Source organism: Dipodomys spectabilis, unplaced genomic scaffold, assembly GCF_019054845.1.
Source record: "Dipodomys spectabilis isolate Male_0828 unplaced genomic scaffold, ASM1905484v1 ptg000051l, whole genome shotgun sequence".
Classification (NCBI taxonomy): Eukaryota; Metazoa; Chordata; class Mammalia; order Rodentia; family Heteromyidae; genus Dipodomys; species Dipodomys spectabilis.
Genome location: NW_024870728.1, coordinates 7,753,110 through 7,777,949, shown reverse-complemented (window position 1 = coordinate 7,777,949; position 24,840 = coordinate 7,753,110). Strand labels below are relative to the sequence as shown.

Sequence of the window (24,840 nt, the reverse complement as noted above, 5' to 3'; positions counted from 1 at the left end):
ACATGAAAGACTCACTGATGTGGGACACACACTGGTGGCAGAACTGGAACAGAATCCGGGCCCCAAACACAATCATGTCAACTGGTGGGCAATGGGCAGTGAAGTGTTCTTCCTCATTATGTTCTTGGAGGGCTAAAGGGGCTACAAGAAAAGTCCCAGGTTTGACATGGTACAATTCCAGGTATTATGGAGGCAGAGATCAGAGGATCTTGATTGGAGGCCAGTGTGGGTACAGACCTCATCTCAACTAAACAAGCCCTATGTGGTTGTTTGCACTTGGTATCCAGCTACTTGAGAAAAGGGGCATATGTAGGAAGATCATGCTTTGAGGCCTGCCGTAGGTGAAAATATGAGATTCTAGTTTTTTTTAAAAAGCAAAAAAAAAAAAAAAGTGAGGGGGGGAAGGGCATCATTCAAGTGGAGGAGTGCCTGCCTAGCAAGCACAAGGTATGAGTTCAAATCTCAGTACTACCAAAAAAGGAAGAGAAAATGAAAAGCCCCAGGAGATTTTATATGAATCGCAATGCAGAGCTATACCAAATGGGTGTTCAGCGCCCATTTACACTGGGCAAGCAAGCCACAGAGTCTCCCATTTCCTTATGCCACCAGCAGCACACATAAGGCCTTTCCAGGAGGTATAAAAAATTTTAATTAAAATGAGAAATGCCACCTTCTATAATATTCCTGGCAATGAAATAACTACATGTTGCTATTCTTCACAGAGCCACACAGATATTTTAATAAAATCCCTTTTTTAACGTCTCATAAAATTATTTTTTCAAAGAAGATGCATTAGCCTCACATCAAAAATTCAGCCAAACAGGACAAGCAAAGGCCCAGGAATATAAATGCCTGGGTTCCAATCTTGATTTCATACTTACTGAAACTGGGAAGGCTATTGAACCTCTTTATGTCTCAGTTTACTCATTTGAAAAGTGGGAAAGCAATACTACCTACGTGTTAGAGCAGTAGAATTAAGTAACTTAGCTAATACAGTTGTCATGTATTAGAAGAAAATACACAGGTTAGTACCCAGTATTGACTCACATTAAAAATATCATCATCATTTTCTTCTTCTTCCCCAAAGTACTAACCTCCTGTAACATGTCACATTCTTCAATGGCTTTGACAGCTGTTTTCTTGGATGTTTCCTGAATTTCTCCACCTATTATAAACTCATCAAGGATAAAATACGCCTTTTCAAAATTAAAGATGATATCCAGCTCGCAGACCTGGCGGGACAGAAACAAATGTTCGGATAAATTTGCAATAGAATCAGCAGCAGCAATCACCATGGTCCCCAGCTTCTCCAACAGCAGCCAAGAGACAAAATGGCATTTTAATGACTGAAAAGTAAGGCCAATGAATCTGAGGCCTTTCATAAAAGTAAATGCCCTTATAGTCTTAGGAGAGAAGCACAATGGTGCAATACCCAAGCACTTCCTCCTGTGTATATAAAATAATATACATGCTGAAACAAACCCCAAAGATATGAAACAAAGGACTCTTCTTGTTTCTTTTCTTGTTGACTCTGTATTCTTTACCGTATATAAGGAGGATTCACATCCACATCGATGAGAGGGTGGGAGGAGGGTACAGAATCAGAGGGAAAAGGGTGGAAAAGTGCAGCAGAGGAGTGCACTGGCTGCACCAGACACTGGTGAAAGTAAATTATGCAGCTTGTGGGTGGAGCTGGGAGAGAAGGAATGGGAGAGAGTGAGGGAATAGATGTCACTACGCAAAAGAAGTGTAGTTATTTCTGGATATGTATGTAAAGGTAACCCGCTGTATATCACCTCTAAAATATAAAAAATAAAATATAAATATCTTAATATATTTATAATTGTAATTAAATATAATAATATGCTTACAAAAATATATAAATAAAAATGAAGGAGGAGACCTAAAAAAAAAAGTAAAAATGTTTTACACAGGGATAGGCAATTGGAGACTGGGTAGAGGAATGTGGCCACTCAGCCCCTGTGTCCAGTGAAAGCTGAGCCTCCATTCAGAAGAAGGTAACTCCTCCCACCTCCTCCTCCTCCTGGGCTAGAAATCTCACCTCTTGGCTGTAGAACGCTCAGAAGCTTACTTTATTATGCCATATATCAGTAGCTTTCCAACATTAGAGTGTATTACAGTCTTCTGAAAGACTACTTAGAATACTCTGTGTAGGCCTAGACCCTGGGCTTCTGAGCTAGTAGAATGGGTCAGCAGATTCCCTTCTGTTGCTGACACTTTGATGCTTGTGTGTGTGTGTGTGTGTGTATGTGTGTGTTTTCTGGGTGTGTGTGTATGTGTGTTTTCGGGGTGTGTGTGTATGTGTGTTTTCTGGGTGTGTGTGTGTGTGTGTGTGTGTCCCTGGGTATGGGGGGACTTCACATAGAAATCCACTGTGACCAATCAACAGAGACACAGATCTTGGTGTGTGAATACGGTAAGAAGGGCATTCATTCCTCCAATTCAAGTAGAACTCCTTTTCCACTGAGTCCACCAGAAAGCAGTGAAGCAGTCACTTCCCTTGCTCACTTCCTCCATTCCTATGCTGCAACTCACTGACACCTGGCATTGCCTTTCCATCTACATTTGCCTGCTCTCTTCCAGTGTTCTCACTGAAAGTTTCCAGTTCTCTACAGCCAGGGCTCAGCAGCACCTGCTGCTCCTTAGTTTCCTGGAAGTCTCTTCTCCCTTTGCTCCCTTGATCTTGCCAATGCCACCCACTGCTGGTCCCCCTGTCTTTCTCCTCCTCCAGCATCTCTGACAACTGTTTCTCAGAAGGCTTCTTGGATCCTTTACCTAACCCTTCCCTCACACCTCGCATTTGTTTTAACCAGTGTTTATGGAGTGTCTAAAACATAGCCATCAGACCAATAGACGTAAGTACCTCTGCTGCGTGTTGCTACATTCTGGCCAGAGTCTCCACCTTCTCGTTAAATACTGGAAAAGCACCCCCTTTTTCTTTAGTCCCTATTTTGCTTAGCAGCTGCAGCCTCTTTCTGTTTCATTCATATGAGAGTAGAGTTCTTATTTTCCCTCTTCTTTCGTTCCTTTCACTTCCTGGCCTTGCACTCTGTTTAGTCACCAACTCCTCACTGAGTAAACCTCTAACCTTGCCCATTGCTGTCCACCTCAAAGCTGCTCAGGCCTGCAACACTTCTTTGGACTCTTGCAATCACCTTCCACATGGAGTCTATGGCTGTTCAAAGCCATCTATCATTCACACTGTGCTAAAATGCTATTGTTTTCCTCCCCTAGAGGAGATCTAATGTTCAGAAGGAAGTTTTAATTCTCAGCATGGCATACAAGAACCACCTAGCCCAGACCCTGTCTCTCCCTTCCTGTGCCAGCATCCACTCTTCATTACAGTTGCTCTTGTCAACTTGCAGTGTGCTTTCAGGCCTTTGCCCGGACACATTCCAGCAATTCCTGGAATGTTCCCCCAAATGCCCTTTTCTTTATTCTCCTGATAGTGAAATCAGGCTCCTGTTTCAAGACCAAATTCAAAGGCCAAGGACACCAGATTTTCAAATCCTCTTCCCATTCTGATTCCACAAAAATGATTCCTCATTCACATCTTGCCTGTACTGGTACATGCCTAGCTAGATGTCAATCACTAAGCACTCCTCTGAGATCCAGGCCAAAGCAAAGACATTTCTTTATTACCTTCATATCCCTCCTATCTGGCACACTGTGGGGCACAATAGGGGGATACAAAGATTATAGAGAAAGTGAACAAGTCAACAACCATGGGATTTCTGTGTCTTCATTATGATGGGGATAAATAACTCTGATTCTTCTGAGTGTTATAACTGTATGCAAAATGAGTGCTAATAGTTTAGCAAGTTGCTCTATATATTTAGGATTCACTTTCAAACTGTAGGCATAGAACATGATTTATGTTGACAGATTCAAATGAATGTAGAAGTATATGAACAAATGTATACAATCTCACAGTGATAAATGACCAGCTCAGAAAAACAGCTAACTCATCCACAAAGGTTATAGCCTCTTCATTTGCTAGAATTCTAACAACAGTAAATTATCAAGAAGCAGATAGATAGATGGATGACAGGTAGATTAAAAGATAGATGGAACACAGATATATGGATGTATGATATAGAGATAGACAAATAGAAGATGAACAATAGAAAGATTGAAGAAGATGGTGGATGAATGGATAGATTTCTCTTTCTCCCTTAAAAGACTCTATTTCTGTCTCTCTCAATATCTCTCTATATAGTGAATATGCATAAATAAACATGTACACACATACATACATGGCAAATTGTAATTTTTTAGTATCTGTTCACAGGATATTTGCTAAATAACCAGACTTCCTAAAAACTACCATCAGTGAAAAAATGATTTGAGGCAATCAAATCCTCAGTTAATGAACTTTTCTTTAACCTTTCATTCAAGAGTTTGAATGACAGTGGAACATAATTGTCCAATCAAATATCAAAGAATATTAAGACATAACGTTTATGGCAAGAAACAGTGTGTGATATTCACAGTGAGAGTGAGATAATGTCCCTAATAGAGAAAGAAGTCTCACAAATCCCAAAGTTAAACATCACAAAATAATAATAATAATAATATAGGCTACCAAGAAACAATTCATGGACAAGTCAAAACAAGAAAAGGACCCACATACATCTAATAATATATAGCCTCACTCATAATTATAAAAACACAAATTAATCCTCATCTGGAAAGTATGGCTGGAAATGGTACAGACAAAGGTATTCATACAGTTAGTAGGATTTATAAATTTTACAGATGCATATAAATAAGTAAAGCATACTCTAAATAAAAACAAAGAAGAGAATGCCGAGAGGTATGTATGACAATGACTGGTAGCAGCAGCCATCACTGGAAAGTCAGTGGGTCAGGTGTGGCTCAGGTGATACTGAGGTTCAAGTCCCAGTCTCAGACAAAAATGGGAGGGACTGTCTAGGGCCAGAGTGATACACAGTGGAAAGCTTAGGGGATGGAGAAGATTTAAAGAAAGAAGATCCTTCTTAACTAGGAAATATAAGCATCCATTTTTTTCACATCAGATGTCAACTATATTTTAAGCCTTTCTGGGTTACAAACAATGTGTTCAATGATGGATTTATAGCAGTGAAAACAGAGAGACAGAGTCTCTGCATTTCTTTAGGAAAGGATGGACAATGTCTAAATAAACAAGATAATTAGATAATGTAATAAATGCTATGGGGAAAAAATAAAAGGTGGTAATGATAATGGGGCAGTAACAGCTTGTAGGTATGTGTGTGAGTCTGTGTGCCTGTGTGCAGGTGTTTACTTTCAGTTTTCTTTTGTGTGGCATGACAAGAGCAATATATAGCAAGGGCTCAGTTAGTTCACAGTAATTAAACGGATAATCATGCACAATACAGTATCCAAATCAAAGACCTAAAGTCAAGTTCTCCCACTCCACTGCAGCTGGGGACCCTCCAAGTGCACACGAACTTTGTCTCGCCTGGTACTCCTCCAACAGTGACTGGAATGTTCTGTGCCAAACATATCAAATTAGAGCAAAATAGTGATGGTAGAAGAGTCAAATTCTGCCTTAAAAAACATTGTTATGAATGTGTTGGAAATATTTCACGGACTGTTTTAGCAGCCTTGTTTTAGTATCTACTTTTTATTCAAATTCAAACTGGAGTTTGAACTTCAAGGCTTTAATGCTTGCTAGGCAATGTTGCGCAACATTTAAGCCATGCCTCTAGCTTGTTTTGCCTTGTTACCTTTGAAATAGGGTATCATCCTTTGTCCAGGCTGAACTGTCCCTTGATCTTCCTGCTTGCATTTCCTTCCATAACTGGGATAACAAGCATATACCATTCACCTAGCTATTGATGGAGATGAGGGTCTCAAGAACTTCTTGCTGGACTAGCCTTGAACCTTAATCCTCCTACAGCTATATTACTAGCATGAACCACCTGAGCCCAGTTCAGGAGCCGTCGATTTAATATGTACAAATTCGGTCTGGGAAATTGGCTTAGTGGTAGAATACCTGCCTAACATGCATGAAGCCCTATGTTTAATTCCTCAGTACCACATAAACAGAAAAAGCTGGAAGTGGTGCTGTGCCTTAAGTGGTAGAGCACTAGCCTTGAGCAAAAGAAGCTCTGGAACAGTGCCCAGGCCCTAAGTTCAAGCCCCAAGACTGGCATAAATAAATTAATTAAATGTACAAATTCTTTGACCTGACAATTCCACAAGGAATCTAATCCCATGCTATACTCAAATCAGTGCACAATAATATATACATATACATGTATATATAAACAAAGATTGTGGTAGTATCATTTATATGATAATTGGAAAGAACTCAAAAGTTTATCCACAAAACAGTCTTTAAAAAAAGTATGTATACCTCTCCAATTTAAAAAAAGTATGTAGACCTCTCCAATGGCATGGGGACTCTGTGGAAATTAGACATTAGACAGAATGAAGTAGAATGTGAAGGTAATTTGTACAACTACTTACAGGAATTTCTAAGTGATTAGAAATGGAACACACAATTGTGGAATAATACACATATTGCCTCCCTGTTTATAAAAAAAATTCTAGGTCTAGAAGGATTTGAAAAATGTTTTACAATTTTAAGTAATATAACTAAGAAAAAAGAAATCACAGTAGATTAGACATCCATAGACAGAAAAGATAAGAGAAGAAAGCAGTTACCAGATGTCAGGAAAAGCAGAGGTCAGGAATTACAGCAGCGACAGCTGAGGACTCTCAGAGTTCAAGGCAGGTGTAGACCAGGAATCCAAGGCAGACAGCAGCCTATTAGGATAGACTAGCAATTACAATCCTGCCAAGTGCACCTGACCGGCAAACACTAACACAAGTTCTCTAGGAACTTCTTGTGCCCCACTCAGAGCAGCAACTGTCCCCAGGCCTGTAGAATCTTCTGGTAGCTATGAGGCCATCAATTGCCCATACCTAGTTCCAAGGGATGAGAATAAGGTAAAGTGGAACGTATCATCAGACAGACATAAAATACTCATTCAAACTTGTTGTACTAGACTCTAGAACATTAAGAGAAATTATCCCCAGTGCATTAGCATTATAGAGAATGCTATAAATTAGCAACTATTTCATATACAGTGACTCCAAAAAAATACTCTGGTTATTCTTTGAGTCTGACTTCATCTGAAACTATGAAGAATAATGTTCCAAAACCTTGGCAACATTTAAGGTTGTACTTAGTTACTCAGATATGTAAAAATTCCATCTTAAGGTTCAGTACTAGTACATTATACATATGACCTTGATGCTTGAGAATTGTATCACATATGTGTGGTTTCCTTCTCCATAAACTATGTAAACGAACACAGGAAACTTTCTACTTACTTTTCCCCATGGACCTAAATTCCAACAGGTTCTGCTTGTTTGTTTTCAACTTCCTAGTCTTATGTTTTAATATACTGGATATTGAGGTATTCTCTTGTAGTAGAGTACAGTAAGATTACTTCTGACATTTCATCAGCCAAAGCCTCTAGAATCTTAAGAATCCTTGTCAAATTCTGTTCTAAAGTAAATACAGTTTCAAAGTTATAGACAGGAAATTATTCAGATTAACATGAAACTACATAAATATAAGAAAGCTATGTATAAAGTGAATCAGTGTAGTGCAAAATATGGCTTGTAAGTTTTGCTATTTATAAGTCATTTATAAATTCAACTATTCTCTCTACCCTCTGTGACCCTTACTGCAGTACCATGTGGTTGGAAAAGCCAACACCTCTATTCTCATTTTGAAGTATCATTTTTCACATTTGTAAAATGGGAGTCTTATGTTTGAATAGTGAGCAAGTAGACATCAAAATTCAGCGGGATCCTCAGAACCACTCTTAGAAGAGAAACCTCCCCTATGTCAAGTTCTAAAGCTCCTGAAGATACCAACATCCATACATTCTCAGTGCATCAGTTAAAAAACAAAAAAACAAAATAGTAATAAAAAATATCTACAGTCTGTAATGGCAAATATAACCTATGTCTAAACCCTCAGATAGACCATTACCTTCTGAGAGACTCAGAGACTTTTCTTCTCAGCCTCTATAAACTGAGGTTGATGCTACTCACTGAATATTGAGAGATTAACTAGTTAATCCTTATAAATCTCCTGGGAATTGAAAAGTGTGGAAAAATACATAAATTAGTTGCCAGGCATTTTGACTTATCTATCTTTGGAAGATGATATTTTCCCATGTTCTAAGAGAAGCTCAGCACAAAGTTTTTACTTGGTTATTATCAGGACAGAACTCAAAGCCTTTGGTATTAGCACAAGAAGAAACGAAAACCAAAGAGAGGTAATATTGCTGAGACAATGTCAATAAGAATCAGTCCTGGAAGCCTTTGCTCTTCACTGTTAATTAATAAGGATTGAACACCTACTGGGCATCTAGCCTTGAAGTGCTCTTAGCTGCTCTTAGCTTAATGAAAGATTCATTGAATTTTTTAGTGAATTAAATTTTGATTCACGACAGAGCTTCAAAAGGTAGACCAGAATAGGATGGAAAATTAATGCTATAGGTACTGGGATTTATTCTGAGTCTCTTCATACTTTCTCGGGACTGATCATTAGCGCAGGTCATCCAGATTCTCAAGAAATAAGGTACTCTGGGATATCTTGGCTGAATTCTGGCTCAACATAAGGAGATCAAAATTCACTCTCAATTCGTATGGCCATAACTGGTCTACTCTAGGAAAACAGAAAAAGGCAAACCATAGTTGAGAAACGAAGAAGAGAAGGCAGGTTATGAGTAAGTTTGGGCATCAGGAGTCTCCTCCAGGCCCTTCAGAAGCCCAGGTCTGCAGTTCATTTCAAAAGAAAGAGGCACCAAAATGTCACCATTCCTTGGAATAAAAGACAGCATGAAGTTAAATGAACTCACATTTGGAAACATTCGACTTATTATCTTAGGGAGGCAGGAAGAGAAAGACAAGATGACATTACTGTCTTATTTCTATTTACTAACACTCAAAATTCCTGAAGCAGCAGTTTAGACCTTGCAACATCATTTATAAGGAGAAAAGATGGAAAGAGAGAAAATTCTTTTAGTGCTCCTCATTATAAAGGCTGTTGAAAACAAATCTGATTTTTAAAAAATTCCTGATCAATACTGCAAATACTGTATATTCCATTACAGAGAACACAGGAGGAATCTACTCTAATCAAAGTCTTCTAAAATCAGGTGATAAGAATAAAAAGTCTTCAGTGAACAAGGTAATGGAGCAGAGAATGTCTACCAAAAGAAAATATTTCCACTGGTATATTTTGTGAAGTCATGAATGGGATTAAATGCATCAGCAGCATTTGCTGAAATCAGGCCCTGAGCTGGTTTATAGAAATAAGCCACAAGTCATCATTGCAGAGATCAGCAACTTTGTAGTCAGAAAACTCTTGTCCCAGGTAATGTGCTGTTGCACACTCTGAAGCAGAGGCTATGTTAGGTATACAAAGGTAGGAATACAGGGGTTGAAGGAACAATCTAGGACCAATGATGGTTGAAAAATACTTTTATTATCTTTGGATAGTAATAGCAAGGAAGTGCCATTCAATGACACAGTTTATGAATACAATTTATCTTCATCAGTGTCACCCCTTTCAACATTCTGGAACCAATGATTTTGAGGTGTAAATTTTACTCATGACAGAAGATGAAAAGTGACTGCAAAGAAAAGTCACATGTTAGACCTGTGCTTTGTAGGAAATATGGTAGCCACAAAACCAAGAAGAGAAGAATTGAGCAGAAAGGATCAAATGTAAAAAGTCTCAAAGAAAAGCAAAAATCAAATTCCAAGAAAACTAAACTAGTGAAAGAGATGGAATGAGGAGGATGAGCTTTAGTCTAATTTGAACAAGCAGAGGCGGATTCTAGCAAAGGGTAGAGATCCTCTTGCATGGCAGGTAGGTAAAGGTAAGCCCTAACTGGTTGAAGCCAGAACCATGTGTTTTGCTTCTGAGTACATGCCCTGCATTCCATCTAAACAAGGGATCTAACTGGCAAACCCCTTAGCTTCTCAGATATGCTCTGCAATCAGTGTGTGCCAGGAAGCGAATGCATACTCTTCACATACACGCAATCTCATTGTGACGGCACAGTTTAGATGCCTGGAGTTTTTTACTTCAACCTTTAACTTCTGATGAGGGCAAAGTAAAGCCTTCCATTCTGCTGGTGGATGAGCATTCTTGTAATATCATCGATTGCTTTTTTATTTATTTTTTTTATTTTATTTATGTATGTATGTATTTATTTATTATGCTCTCACTAGGTACATACTGGAATATAAATTGTCATGTGAGTTCTTTCTTTGTATGTAGAGCCATATTGTTACATAGCAGAGTATTATAAGACAATTGACATAATGAAAAAAACCAACACACATACACACACACACAAAAACAAACAAAGATCTTCCAGCATTAAAGGACCCTAGAATGTAATGAATTCCTGCTACAAGACACAACAGTTCTAAAAAGATGAGTTTGGTTCTTGGCAGTGAGAAGCTCAGTGAAAACCATCACCAAGGAAAGGAACAGCAATGGGGTAGTGAATTCCCAGAAAACAGGGATTGCAGACACTTTGAGGATGGGAAGAAAAGACAGCATTCAGCAGACCAGAACCCAGCAGCACAAGTAAGGCCTCCAGATCAAGAAGCAGCAGAGTTCAAGAGGAGGAAAGGAAAGAAGAAGAAGAAGAAGGAGGAGGAGGAGGAGGAGGAGGAGGAGGAGGGGGAGGGGGAGGGGGAGGAGGGAGAGGGGGAGGAGGGGAAGGGGGGGAGGAGGAGGAGGAGGAGGAGGAGGAGGAGGAGGAGGAGGAGGAGAAGAAGAAGAAGAAGAAAAAGAAGAAGAAAAAGAAAAAAAGAAGAAGTAGTATTGTGATGAGCAGGATTCAGTGAAGGAGACAGGACGAAACACGAAGATTTAAGAATTGTCACTTATTGGTGCTGACTAGCAGAGAGGGTTCAGTGGAGCTTTCTAATCTGGCAAAGTGGACAAGTTCTTCAAGATGGAGTCAGTAAGATACTGTTACTTAGGAGTAAATGACAGAAGGTAATGGAGTAACAATAGGAAGCAAAAGGCTTTGGTGCTTTTGTTTGTTTGCTTTGTTTGCTATACAGAATACCTGCAGAGAAGGCATAAGGGTCAAAACAAGAAACAGAGAGAGAGGATAAAGCTAATGAGGAATAAAGAAGACATCAAGGAATTCTTGACACTCCAACTCTGGTTATCTGTAACAAGTACTCCAACGCATCTATGGTCTAACAATAAGTCTCCGAACTATAGGTAGGGAGATAAACCATGGATTATGACCCAAAGTGAGTTAAAACAATTTTGGGTACAAATGCAAGTCACATTTTAGACTTGAGAGAGAGAGAAAAAATGCAAGAGAAACAAAAGGAAGCAAGAGCTGGAAGAGAGACTATGGCCAATACTAACTGCCCAGAACCACACTTACATTTCCAAAGTACTTGTCCAGCAACTCCACATAACGATGTACAATCTCTAGTGTCAAGAGCTCATTATCTTGATTCTCTACTGCACAGCAAAAATATAAGCTAGCATACCTTGAAAAGAAAAAAAATAAAGGAAAAACAGGATGAGACACTGACAACCTAAATAAAGATGGATTTTCCCAAAGAATATTAAGTAGAGTTACTTCCTTACTGACAGAGATGTTCTCCATCCAAGAATGAAAGCATCCACGCATCACCCAAAATACTAGAGGGAATATGTAAAATATTGTGGGAGATTTACATTTCTCATCATTATATGGCTCTCCACAAAATTCTACCTTGAAGGGGTAGGATTTGGGAACAGTGTCCTTGGTCCGGGGCAACCACAGTGTCTGTTCATGCCCCTCTCCAGCTTGGAAATTGCCTTTGTAAAATCCAAATCCGTACCAGGTCTCAGTGGTTCACATCTGAAATCCTAGCTACTCATGAGGCTGAGAGCTGAGACATAGTTCAAGGCCAGCCAGGGCAGGAAAGTCTATCCACCAGAAAACCAGAAGCAGAGCAGTGACTCAAGTGGTAGAGTGTCAGTCCTGAGGGGGAAAAAAAAAGCCAAAGGACAGTGCCCAGGTCCTGAGTTCAAGCCCCAGTATTGGCATACACACACAAAAACAATACTAAACTCTTGCCCAGTCCTCCCAGGGGCCCTGCCCTTACTCTCTTACTTCATGAAGTGTTTCTGTCATTCTGTGTCTGTTTCCCAGTCTCTTATCAAGCTATGAGAATGCACCAGCAGAAGAAGCTTTGTCCACCTCCTGCTAGTAATTTATTTTATTAAGTAAAAATCTTCAGAGACCCTCTCCTCTCCATCAGCTTTAAAAAAAAATTTCCATGTTATTTTATCTTAGTCCTGAACCTATTTACATATATATGTATATATTATTTATTTATTTATTTTTGTCAGTCATGGAGCGGAGCCTGAACTCTGGGTCTGGGTGTTATCCCTCGGCTCTTCAGTTCAAGGCTAGTGCTCTACCACTTGAACCACAGTGCCACTTCCAGTTTTTTCTGCTTATGTGGTGCTGAGAATCGAACCCAGGGTCTCATGCATGCAAGGCAAGCACTGTACCGCTGAACCACCTTCCCAGCCCCATACATTTTTGTATATACATACACATTTTATATAATCTTTAAGTAGTCATCAAGGGAGTTTCCATTTCATAAAGCAGGTTATGAATAGAATACATCTTTATCAATGTCACCCCTTTCAACATTCTCATCCATCCCTCCCCTACCAAGCTCTTTCTTCATTCTTCTTTTTATTTACTTATTTTTTATTATCTTTAAGTAGTCATACAAAGAAGTTGCCATTCAACCCATCAGCTCTTATAAACACTCTCTGCCAGGCATTTCCAATGTGTGCTTTGTTCCTGAAAGCTGTGGTATGGTATCAGGTGCAGCTACATTCAGACTCTGCCCAGGGCATCAATGTCCTGGGTCTTCATTTACATCTTGGGCCTGTTTTCTCATTAATAAAGATTTCTTTCTAATATGTTCATGTCATTTTAAGCAGATGTGATTTAAAAAAAAAAAGACTAGACAAGCCTGTAGTCCTAGCTATTCAGGAGGCTGAGATCTATGGATGATGGTTCAAATCCAGCCCTGGCAGGAAAATCCATGAGACGCTTATCTCCAATTAACCAGGAAAAGGCCAGAAGTGGCCAGGCACCAATGGCTCATGCTTATAATCCATGATCTGAGGATCATGGTTCAAAGTAAAAAGTCTGTAAAACTTTCATCTACAATTAACCACTGAAAAAAACCAGAAGTGAAGCTGTGGCTCAAGTGATAGAGCAAAAAAGTTCAGTCAGTGCCCAGGCCCTGAGTTCAAGCCACAGGACTGGGACACATACACAAAAGGCCTTAAGTAAAATTGTGACTCAATTGGTAATACACCAGCCATATGCAAAGAGAAAACTAAGTGAGAGTGTTAGGCCCTGAGTTCAAACCCTAGAATTGGTATACACATACAAAGAAAAGGAGTAATGATAGGTTTTAAAGCCAGACAGATCTGGACGTAAGCCCTGGCTCTGCTAATTACCACCACTTCAATTACTATACCTGGATACTAGTTACTTAAACTCTAGGTCCTAGTTTGACTGTCTGCAAATATAACTGATAAGCCAGGAATACATGTGCTCATGAGACATGTCTTGAATATAATGGTAATAATACATACATTATTAATATATAGTTTAAGTACGTAGAATCCACCCTAACACGTGAAAACCATTTCAATCAATGAGGGTTCTTTGCTTGTTAGTCTGTTAGTACAAATTTTAAGCCCTGGCTTTTAAGGATTTCAGGAAAGGATGGATTTCAGAAAATGGTTGTATTGCAGTCTAAAATGTTCAAGATGAATACAAACGAACGCGATATTGAGAAAGTCAGTTCTCATAAAGGTACTCACACCTTTTATAAACAAGTTTCAGCTCCTTCCAGTCAATGAAACTGCTTGTCCGATGACCTCGAGACAGAACAAGCTGAACAATTTCCCGGGTGATTTTTTTCCTCTCTTTGTCAGGGAGAGTGGTGTACCATTTCTGCAGCCGTAATTTCCCTTGTCGACTGAACAGCAAGATGAAATGTATCTAGAACAAAGAAAGGACAGGGAAAGCCAGAACTTGATCAATCAAGTTATTCTCTATAGACATGGAGGTTCTGTGGCAGTGTTTACAAAGAATGCAAGTCTGATCAGATGAGAAAATATTTACCAACATGAGAATCATCTCAACAGATGAAGTACATTTACTTCATCAGAGAAAACAAGTAAGTGTATGTATCACCACCTTAGCATACTCTTATTATAGGGAAAGATGACTTAATTTCTTTCAAGAGTTGAAAACCATCAAAAGGAGAAAACTGTAACAAGGCAGTCATGGTAATCCATAAAGAAAATAATCTTCCTTCACAAACAAGAAAAGACAATGTTAAGAAAAATTGATTTACTTTAAAAATCATATCCAAGCTGCATATCCCAACTAAACAAACAAAATGATGATACAGAAATAAAGGGAAAAAAAAAAGAAAATAGAAATTAAGCCAAGAGAGAAAGAGCCAAAAAGGGAGAGGAGACTACCATATCTTTGTTAGCTCTTCTCCATTTTGTGGTTTGCTTGGCTGAGAGCTTTAGAATCAATCGATCATCTCAAATTACAACTGCCTTGACATCTGGTCGATTTTTAACAACTTCAATAGTTGTTGACGATGCTAGGAAGCAACCTGATTTTATTTTAAAGTAAGTTTTGAAATGTGTATTCAAAAATGCAGGTTCACATCTTTAAAATTTTTGAAAGTTTTAAGTGAGGAGAAAGTTTAAATCTGGACATTTGCTTCAAAATCTTGGAATATAGTGTTCTTATTTTCAGACACTGTTAAATGGCTCAATCTTTATTTTATGAAATATTAAATTTTCTCAACACATAGCATTAGAAGGGCAAGCTTAAAATCTCAATTTATCTTACCCAGCTTTTATTGTGAGGTTTTGTTTATTTTAGAGACAAGGTCTGTCTATAAAGTGCATGCCAGCTTGGAACTAGCTATATTGCAAAAGATGTCTTTGAATTCACAATCTTTCTGCCTCTCCTCAAATGATAGGATTTCAGACATATGCCACCATACTCAGCTTGGATTTGATTTTAAAAATAAATACATTCTTTCAGTTATGTTGAAGGGAGAACAATATGTATTATAAAACAAGATTAACTGCATTATTTTCTGAAAGTTTTTAACTAACTATTCAACTTGTTATTGAAGAGGTTTAACATTGCACAGGCCCTCATAACTTACTATAACAAAACAGAACCTGGACGTTCATTCAGAAGTTTCCCCAACTTATAGAATTTGAGGTATCCTTGATAACTAATCTTAGGTTTTAGAAAGAAACATGTTATAGCAATAATCTGAAGACCAAGATATGACAGAAGATGAGAAAGAAGCCAAGTTTAAAAGTTCTACTCATTCAGCTGCCTTTAGAAAAATCACCCTCAGTCTGGAATTTCAAACATCTGCTTAGGTCACTGCATTTTATTAAACACCACTTCCCTATTGGTAGAGGTATGAATAATTACATAATGTAACACAGTTGCTAACTTCCTAGAATCATATTGAGATGGGTACTTATTTCAAGAAGAGATACCACAAAAATGATTATCATTCTCAAAGTATAGAATTGAATGAGATTTTAAAAATCAGGACCTTGAGAATAAGCCCCTACAGTTTATTACTACCAACAGATGATACTCTTTAACCCAAGGTCTAGTGAATGGTCAGATTTTTACCAGAGAAATGAAAGGCACACAATTGGTAGGTGTTGACTTTCCTTTCCTATTAATTCGTGTGTGTGTGTGTGTGTGTGTGTGTGTGTGTGTGTGTGTGTGTGTGTGTTTTACACATAGATAGATAGATATAGATAGATATACACAGTTTTCTTCCCATTTGATCTAAAGCTCTTCTGTTACCATTTAAACCACTTTCTCCACCATAGAACAAACAGAACATCCTCACTACCCTTGGAATAAGATTAACTCTTCACATACATAATGATGGATTTTAAAGGTTTAAGCTCCCTTTGTCCTGGAAGAAATAATCCAAGGTATATACTTTTTCCTTTTTCTCAGACCTCATAATTATCACTGTTGAGAATGCTCTGGGATTTTCCATAGGCTACATGTTACTAAAATTACCATTGATGCTCAGAATTCCACTGAGAATCTGCTGTTCAATAGCCATTTCCTCCCTAGTTCTTCTATACAGCAAAGCAGGTCAAGAACAGGAGGTCTGCCAATGTGAATGTGGACAATACCACAATGAAGAGAACAATGAAGAGAGCAACATCTCATCCTAGCAATAAGAGAGGATGATTGATCGAGACACAGTATACACATCCATAGCACCCATGTGAAATATATTAATGTGCTCTGGGTGCAAAAGAAACTAAATTAATCTAACAAATGCATTTTCTGGAAGATATAGCCTTTCAAGTTCTGCTCTGAGGGAGAAGTGAGCTTGGGACCTGTCACCAGACTTAGCAGTGTAGCTTGTGCATGTATCATCACGTCCTGAAATTAATTTTATTTAATTTATCTGTTTAGTCATTCAGAGCATATTTGACTAATACATTTTAAGAGGTTAATCAAATGCCATCTTTGATTAGCATTTGTTAAGAGTAGGAAAAAAAAGTCAAGTGGAAGGTTTTCCAATATTTGCAGTAGTAACTTCAACAAGTAGGTGTCATAAAACACACTCTCTTCAATAATACTGCTGGGGTGTTCACTGTGATCAATCGAAATGAACAAAGAAAGGACAGCTCATTTCAATTTATCGAAATGAACTCAAAGAAATGGAAACAGGTTTTTCACTTTACGTTTTGTGAGATTTTTTTGTTTTGTTTTTCCCTTTTGTCTTGTAAGTAAATTTATCTGATTTGGGGAGGTTAAGGGGAAACAGAAATGGTGGGACAAAGGGTGAACTAATTCAGCAGTAACAGTCACTAGTCACTATGTTGAAAACAACCTCTGCAACTTACTGGGGAGCAGGGCTAGGAGGTAACAAAAAAAACTGGGAGAAAATGAGGGAAGAGATGACACTGTTCATAAAGGAATGTTCTCATTACCTAACTTTTGTAACTGCAACCCCTCTGTACATACATTATAATAAAATTAAATAATAGTAATAATAATGATGCTGGGGTGAAAGGAACAACAGGAAGTCTGGTAACATTCTCCCATAAAAACCAGCATGATACATTGAGTGGGGTTAGGGATTATATTCAGCTCAAATGCTTCGCTCAGGTCAGCTCTAGAGTTCACCAAGACTTCTGATCTTCACCTCAGGAGGAAAGAGCTCTACCAGCTGCCATGAGCATGGTCTACCTCAGGCTGGATGATCCCTTAATCCAAAGATGCCAGATGAATTCCTTATTCTCAGAGGGTCTACTAGGGCAATCCCTGATCACATTTCAGAGAGACCCAAATTCTTACTTTGACCTAGAACTTGAAACAGGGTTTTCTTTTTTTTTTTGGGTCCGGTCGTGGGGCGTGAACTCTGGGCCTGGGAGCTGTCCCTCAGCTCTTCAGTTCAAGGCTAGGGCTCTACCACTTGAGCCACAGCGCCACTTCCGGCGTTTTTTCTTTTTGCTTATGTGGTGCTGTGGAATCGAACCCAGGGCCTCATGCATGCAAGGCAAGCGATCTACCACTGAGCCACCTTCCCAGCCCGAAACAGGGTTTTCTTAATATGGACTTCTGCCCATTTTTTTTTTTTTTGGTCAGTCGTGGGGCCTGAACTCTGGGCCTGGGTGCTGTCCCTCAGCTCTTCAGCTCAAGGCTAGCGCTCTACTGCTTGAGCCACAGTGCCACTTCCGTCTTAATATGGACTTCTGAAGCATATCCAGTAGGCACCAGGTGCCTTCTGAGGGAAGCACTGGGCAGACCAATACTAACTTGTCTAGTCTGTTGCTCTGAACCAGTGTTTCACGTTCCTTTATGTCAATATGTATAGTAATGCCTCTGAATAGCAACTACGGTCCTCAATGTTTGCAAATCCACCCGCTCCTCACCAGGATCCATGATATGGACCTCCTCCCAGCTTTCAGGAAGAGAAGCATCCAAGAGTCTCTCTCTATCCCCACCACTGGTAACATCACAAGCACCATTGTGACAAGGCAGGCTTGTTTTGGGGATCTGAGCCATGAATATACAACATAGAGAATAAAAATGGGTCTTCACTAAATCAAAAGCCTTCTCTACAGCAAAAGAACAATTACTAGAACAAAGACGCAATATGGGAGCAAATCTTCACTAGCTATTCAACAGATGAAGGATTCATATCCAGAAATTTCAAAGAGCGCAAGGAAATCAAACAGCAAACAAAAATAGCCTAATTAGGGCTGGGATGTTGGCTCAGTGGTACAGTGCTTGCCTCGCATGCATGAGGTCCTGAGTTTGGTTCCTCAGCACCACATAAGCAGAAAAAATCCAGAAGTATTGCTGTGGCTCAAGTGGTAGGGCACTAGCATGGAGCTGAAGAGCTGAGGGACAGCGCCCAGGCCCAGAGTTCAGCCCCCATGACCAAAAAAAAAAAAAAAGCCTAATTAATAAATAGGCAAGTGATTTTATTTTTTTTTCTTTTTTCTTTTTTTTTTTGCCAGTCCTGGGACTTGAACTCAGGGCCTGGGCACTGTCCCTGAGCCTCTTTTGCTCAAGGCTAGCACTCTACCACTTGAGTCTCAGTGCCACTTCTGGCTTTTTCTGTTTATGTGGTGGTGAGGAATCGAACCCAGGGCTTCATGCATGCTAGGCAAAGCACTCTGCCACTAAGCCACCTTCCTAATCCATGGGCAAGTGATTTTAATTAGGCAGTTCTCACAAGAAGAAATACAAATGACTAGCAGATATATAAGGAAATGTTCAATATCCTTGATCATAAAGGAAATGAAAATCAAAACCACACCGAGATTTCATCTCATCCCAGTGAGAATGGCAATCATCTAGAAAACAAATGACAACATGTGGGCCAGAAAGGGGAAAGCCCTCCTACACTGCTGGCAGGGAATGTAAACTACTAAGAACACTATGGAAATCAGCATGGAAGTTCCTCAAAAAAAAAACCAAAACACCCTAGTATACATTCTTGGGCATTTATTAGAGTCTAAATCAATACACAAAAATGAAACCTGCAAACCCATGCTTACTATAGCTTTGTTCTCAGTGGCCGAGCAGTGCCCAATAACTGATGAATGAATAAAGACAATGTGGTACACATATACCATGGAATATTACTCAGCCTTAAAAAATATTATATCATTTTCAGGAAAGTGAATGGAGCTGGAACTTATCACATTGAGCAAAATAAACCAAGCTCAGAAACTGAATGTATGTGTGTGTGTGTGTGTGTGTGTGTGTGTGTGTGTGTGTGTGTGTGTGTGTGTGTGTGTAAATATATACAAGTTGACTGTAAATATGGGGTTGTTTGGGGGATGAAGGGAGAGGGAAAGAGAATTAAGAAGAGTGAATAATATTGAAATATATGATATCTAAGTATGAAACTGGCATAAGACATCTTACTGAGCTAGGTGCCAGTGGCTCATACCTGTAATCCTAGATAATCAGGAGGTTGAGATCTAAGAATCATGGTTTAAAGCCAGCCAAGAAAGTCTATGAGACTCTTATCTCCAATTAATCGCCATAAGAGCCAGAAGTCGAGCTGTGGGTCAAATGCTAGAGTGCTAACCTTGAGCAAAAAAAATCAGGGACATTGTCCAGGTTCTGAGTTCAAGCCCCAGAACCAGCACAAAAACAAAAATAAAAGAAGAAGAAAGTAAGAAAGCGTGCACACACACATGCACATGAGAGAGAAAGAGAGAGGGAGAGAGGGAGAGAGAGGAAGAAAGGTAGGAAGGAAGGAAGGAAGGAAGGAAGGAAGAAAGGGAAGATCTTACTAAAAATCATTAAACAATGTTAAACAATGGGCAAGGGACTGGGGAAAAGAAAGCAATAAGGAATTCATTCTGATTAAAATTCTAAAGCACATGCAGAATATCATAGCAAAACTCCTTATTACAATCAAATTAAAGTGTCTACTTTAAAGTGAACGATAGAGCCAGCCGGCAGTGGCTCATGCCATGTAATCCTAGCTATTCAAGAGGCTGAGATCTGAGAATCACGGTTCAAAGCCAGCCCAGGCAGGAAAGTTCATGAGACTCTTATCTCCAATAAGGTACCAGAAAACTGGAAGTAGCACTGTGGTTCCATGGTAGAGTGCTAGCCTTGAGCTGAAGAGTGGAGGGACAGTGCACAGGCCCAGAGTTCATACCCCATTCACTAACAAAAAAAAAAAGTGAATGATTGGCTGGACACAAGTGGTTCATGCCTATAACCCTAACTACTCAGGAAGCTGAGATCTGAGGATCAAAGTTCAAAGCCCGCCCAGACAGGAAAGTTCTTGAGACTCTATCGCCAATTGATAGAACTGTGACTTGTTTGGTAGAGTGCTAGCCTTGAGCTAAAAAAGCTCAGGGACAGCACCCAGGTCCTGCGTCCAAGGAAGGAAGGAAGGAAGGAAGGAAGGAAGGAAGGAAGGAAGGAAGGAAGGAAGAGAGGGAGGGAGGGAGGGAGGGAGGGAGGGAGGGGAGGCAGGCAGGAAGGGGAGGCAGGCAGGGAGGGGAGGCAGGCAGGCAGGGAAGGCAGGCAGGGAAGGCAGGCAGGGAGGGAGGCAGGGAGGCAGGCAGGCAGGCAGGGAGGGGAGGCAGGCAGGCAGAGAGGGAGGAAGGAAGGATACTAAAGAGTCAAACAGGGTGCATTCAAGAGAGGCTTCAGCAGAAGTGAAATGAGGATGCATATGGTCTAGGTCCATTATATTCACGTGTAAATTTTTTTTTTTTGTCTTTTCTTTTTTGGTACTGGGGATCGAACCCAGGACGTTGCACTTGCTAGGCAAGCGCTTTGCCACTGAGCTACATCCCAGCCCTCACGTGTAAATTTTTTTTAATCAGTCAAAATTGTTTTGAAAAGGAGAGAAGAAAGTAAAGGAGATTCACATCACAAAGAGTCCCTTATGCAACTAATGTATGCTAACAAAAAAAAAAAAAGAAAAAGAAATCTTTAAGAAATAATACACCAAACACATTTCTGTCCTCTAAGTGGATCAGTCTGACCAGCGCCCTCCTGTGGCGGCCAGGGTAGCATGCTATGTCACTCAGCACTGCTCTTTCCCATCCTTGCCAATGTCTGCAGCAACTTCTGCACACTCCTAGCCCAGATCAGCTCATCCATTCTCATCTTCCTTCCAAATGCAGATGTCAGACCCTCTGGAGGAAAATCCTAAAGACACTTCTCAACCTGGATGACGGCACAGCAGAGCTGCACCTCCAGAGCTGCTCAGAAACGTTCCAGGCAATCCAACATTGAATGTACAGCACCTTCAAGAACCTCAAGTCAGTTACTCCAAGTCACAACCGTGGCCCTCAGTCCCTACTTCCATCCTCACTCCCGAACAAGGAGGAGGGGATAACAGTCACTTGGGATTTCCTCAGTACAGACATCAGTACGTCTGTCCCCAACCTACATCATCCCCGTGCTGAGGTAACACACCTTCTTAGGCCCGGGCTTGCCTTTCTCAGCTGCCCACTTCTTCATTCCTATGCTGCCCATTCACGTCCCATAATCTGCAGCTCCCTCCCTAAATGAAGATGTTAAATAATTCTGAGTCTCTCTCTCTTCTTTCAAACACAAAGGCCTTCTCTCAAACTGCAACCTTCTGGAAAAGTGACTTGGTGATAAACTCCAAAGGACCCTGCCTTTCATTGTGTGTGTGCTGCTCTTGGGGCTTGAACTCAGGGCCAACACACGGTACTTGAGCTTCTTCAGTTCAAGACTAGCACCCTACCACTTGAGCCACAACTCTACTTCTGGCTTTTTTTTTTGGGGGGGGGGTCCGGTTGTGGGGCCTGAACTCTGGGCCTGGGAGCTGTCCCTCAGCTCTTCAGCTCAAGGCTAGTGCTCTACCCCTTGAGCCATAGCACCACTTCCGGCTTTTTTCTTTTTGCTTATGTGGTGCTGAGGAATCGAACCCAGGGCCTCAGGCATGCAAGGCAAGCACTCTACCACTGAGCCACCTTCTCAGCCCTTTGGCTTTTTTTTTTAAGGTAGTTTATTGGAAATAAAGAGTCTCATAGACCTTCCTGTCCAGGCTGGTTTTAAACCGTGATCTTCAGATCTCAGCCTCCTGCATAGCTAGAATTACAAGTGTAAGCCATCAGAGCCTGGCTGTAAGTCCATTTTTTAATCTATCTTTAAGATACAGATGAATAAAGCTAACTGTCATGAGCATGCCTATAATCTCAGTACTCAGACAGCTGAGGTAGGAAGATCTTGAGTCCAAAATCCTGTGCTATATAGTGGAACCCTGTCTGAATTTTTTTAAAAAAAAGCAGATAAATGTTCAGGTATTAGATGTTCATGGCAGCTCTCAATTACACACACACACACACACACACACACACACACACACACACACACACACACACACACACACACACACACACAAAACACAAGGGATTGTTGAGTAATGAAAATAATCCATGATACTATAATGGAGAATATATGTTAAATATATTTGTGCAAAGTGATAGAATTTCCAAATAAGGTTTTTTAAGTGATATTTGCTAAATGACTTCAGTGAAATAACAGTGATATACTGTTATAATCATAAAATTATGTGTCTGTGTGTAATGCTGTAGCAAAGCCATGTTATATTTTCAAAGGAATTATATGAAGAATCCTGTTATACCATTGGTGGGAATATAAACACAATGAAAGGCAATATGGAGATTCTTCAAAACACTAAAAAATAAAAATACCTTATGATCCAGCCACAGCACTTTTGGGCCTTTATCAAAAAGATTAAAAATCAAGATACAATAAAGACACTTTCACACTCATGATCATTGCTGCACACTATTCATCCATTCACCCATTCACTATTCACCATTGCAGAGTGCCCTGCAACAGATGGATGGATCAAGGAAATGTGGTATGTAGATATATACAGTGGAATTTTACTCAGCCATCAGGAAGAAATCTATTATGTCATTTCAAGGAAATAAGATGGCCTTTGGCAGAATGATGTTAAATGATGCACGTCAGACTCAGAGAGACAAAGGGCATGTGTTTTCTCTCCGATGGGGAAGTCAGATTAAATTATAAACATATATGAGAACATATCTATATGTATCTATATGGATAGATACATATACGAACAAATTGACTGAAGTAAGGTACGCTTGGGTGGAGGAGACCAACAGTGTAACTCCTCTGAACAACTACATTACATTTGAACAAAATGAATACTAGAAAGCTGAAACAGGTTTTAGGAGTGGGGCAGACAAATGGAGAGAGGAAAAATGGGTGAAAACAGTCATAATATTCAATGTATGTATGTAAACATGGAACCAAGGAACTGGAGGAGATGGGTACATTTGGAACAGATGGAAGAGAATAATGAGGGGACACCGATCAAGATCCAGGGGGTCAAGAGGAAGGGGTAGATGAATGAAGAAGAGAGGAGGAAGAAGATGCAGACAAGAATCCAATGCATATCCTACCAAAAGACGGTGAGGGAAGGACTGCGTATGGGAGGGATTGGGATGACACTGAAAAAGATGCATTGTATTCAAAAGCTGCTTTGTTAAGTGGCAACTCCTGTGTACAACTACTTATAAAGTGAATGAGAAGATGCAACTGTATTCAAACCAGAAATGCTGAATCGAAACCCTTTTGTACAACTAAAAGATAATTTTTAAAAAGAGATGTACTAAAATTTTAAGGGGTTTTCTTGGAATAGTTGAATTATAAATGATATTTTCTTCTTTGTTCATCACTAGATTTCCCAAAATTCATACACATAATCCTGCAGATTAGAAAACTGTGTAATGGAAAGGACTTTAACCGGGTTTAATAAAAAAAAAAATCAGTCAGCATTCTATCTGAAAGCACAATACTAAGTAAATGCCAAGTTTCTTCCTTTCAACATATTAAACTTTACCTGAAAGAGATGCCACAGGATTGAGAATCTGAAGTATGGGGAAAATAATAAAGACTGTGGGGAGGAGGGGTGAGGAGGGAGGGTGAATAGGCAGAGAGTACTAAGGATTGTTAACACAAATCATCTGTGACACCCCCATAATGGGAGATGCATACCAAATATATTTGTCCAAACTGATACAATGTCCAATACAAACACAATGTCCAATCCAAAAAAAATGAATGTTAATGTAAACTGTGGGCTTTGGGTAACAAAAATTAATGACTGAAGGCTCTTTGGTTATAATGGATTCACTCTCCAGTACAGGACACTGATGATAAGGGAAGCTATGTGTGGAGGGGAAAGGGTATATGAGTATATGGCTATATGGGCTGTCTCTACACCTTTTGCTCTATTTTGTTGTGAAACTAAAGCTGCTTTAAAAATACAGATTGCCAGGCATGTGGGGAAGGAAAGAACACCTATTAAAGGGTTGATGGGAAGGTTTAACTGGTGCAACCACTAAGGATCCAGTTAACTTGAAGGGCTGGGGTGGTGGGGGGGAGGGAGGAGGAGTAAGGTGAGAAGGGGGAGCATGATGGAAGGGATGAGTTTATCAGGATGTCTTATACTCATAATGGCTGAATTATAACCCCTTTGGACACAACTATTCAAAGGACAAAAAGAATGATAAAGCAAAATCTCTCTCTCTCTCTCTCTCTCTCTCTCTCTCTCTCTCTCTCTCTCTCTCTCTCCACACACACACACACACACACACACAAA

At 39.8% G+C, this 24,840-nt stretch overlaps 1 protein-coding gene and 1 long non-coding RNA gene across 3 annotated transcripts in view; one reads left to right on the top strand and one right to left on the bottom strand.

The window, feature by feature from the left end:
* Window positions 1–24,840, bottom strand: part of Ap1s3 (adaptor related protein complex 1 subunit sigma 3) — a 51,790-nt gene that overhangs the window by 4,247 nt on the left and 22,703 nt on the right. For both annotated transcript variants that reach the window (XM_042679257.1, XM_042679258.1), the window contains exons 2-4: window positions 13,948–14,126; window positions 11,481–11,589; window positions 1,095–1,232 (exon numbers count right to left, since the gene is read on the bottom strand). In XM_042679257.1, the coding sequence (XP_042535191.1) occupies window positions 1,095–1,232; window positions 11,481–11,589; window positions 13,948–14,126 (426 nt within the window). The remainder of the gene's footprint in view (window positions 1–1,094; window positions 1,233–11,480; window positions 11,590–13,947; window positions 14,127–24,840) is intronic.
* Window positions 1–24,840, top strand: part of LOC122107494 — a 337,519-nt gene that overhangs the window by 306,408 nt on the left and 6,271 nt on the right. The window lies entirely within an intron of this gene.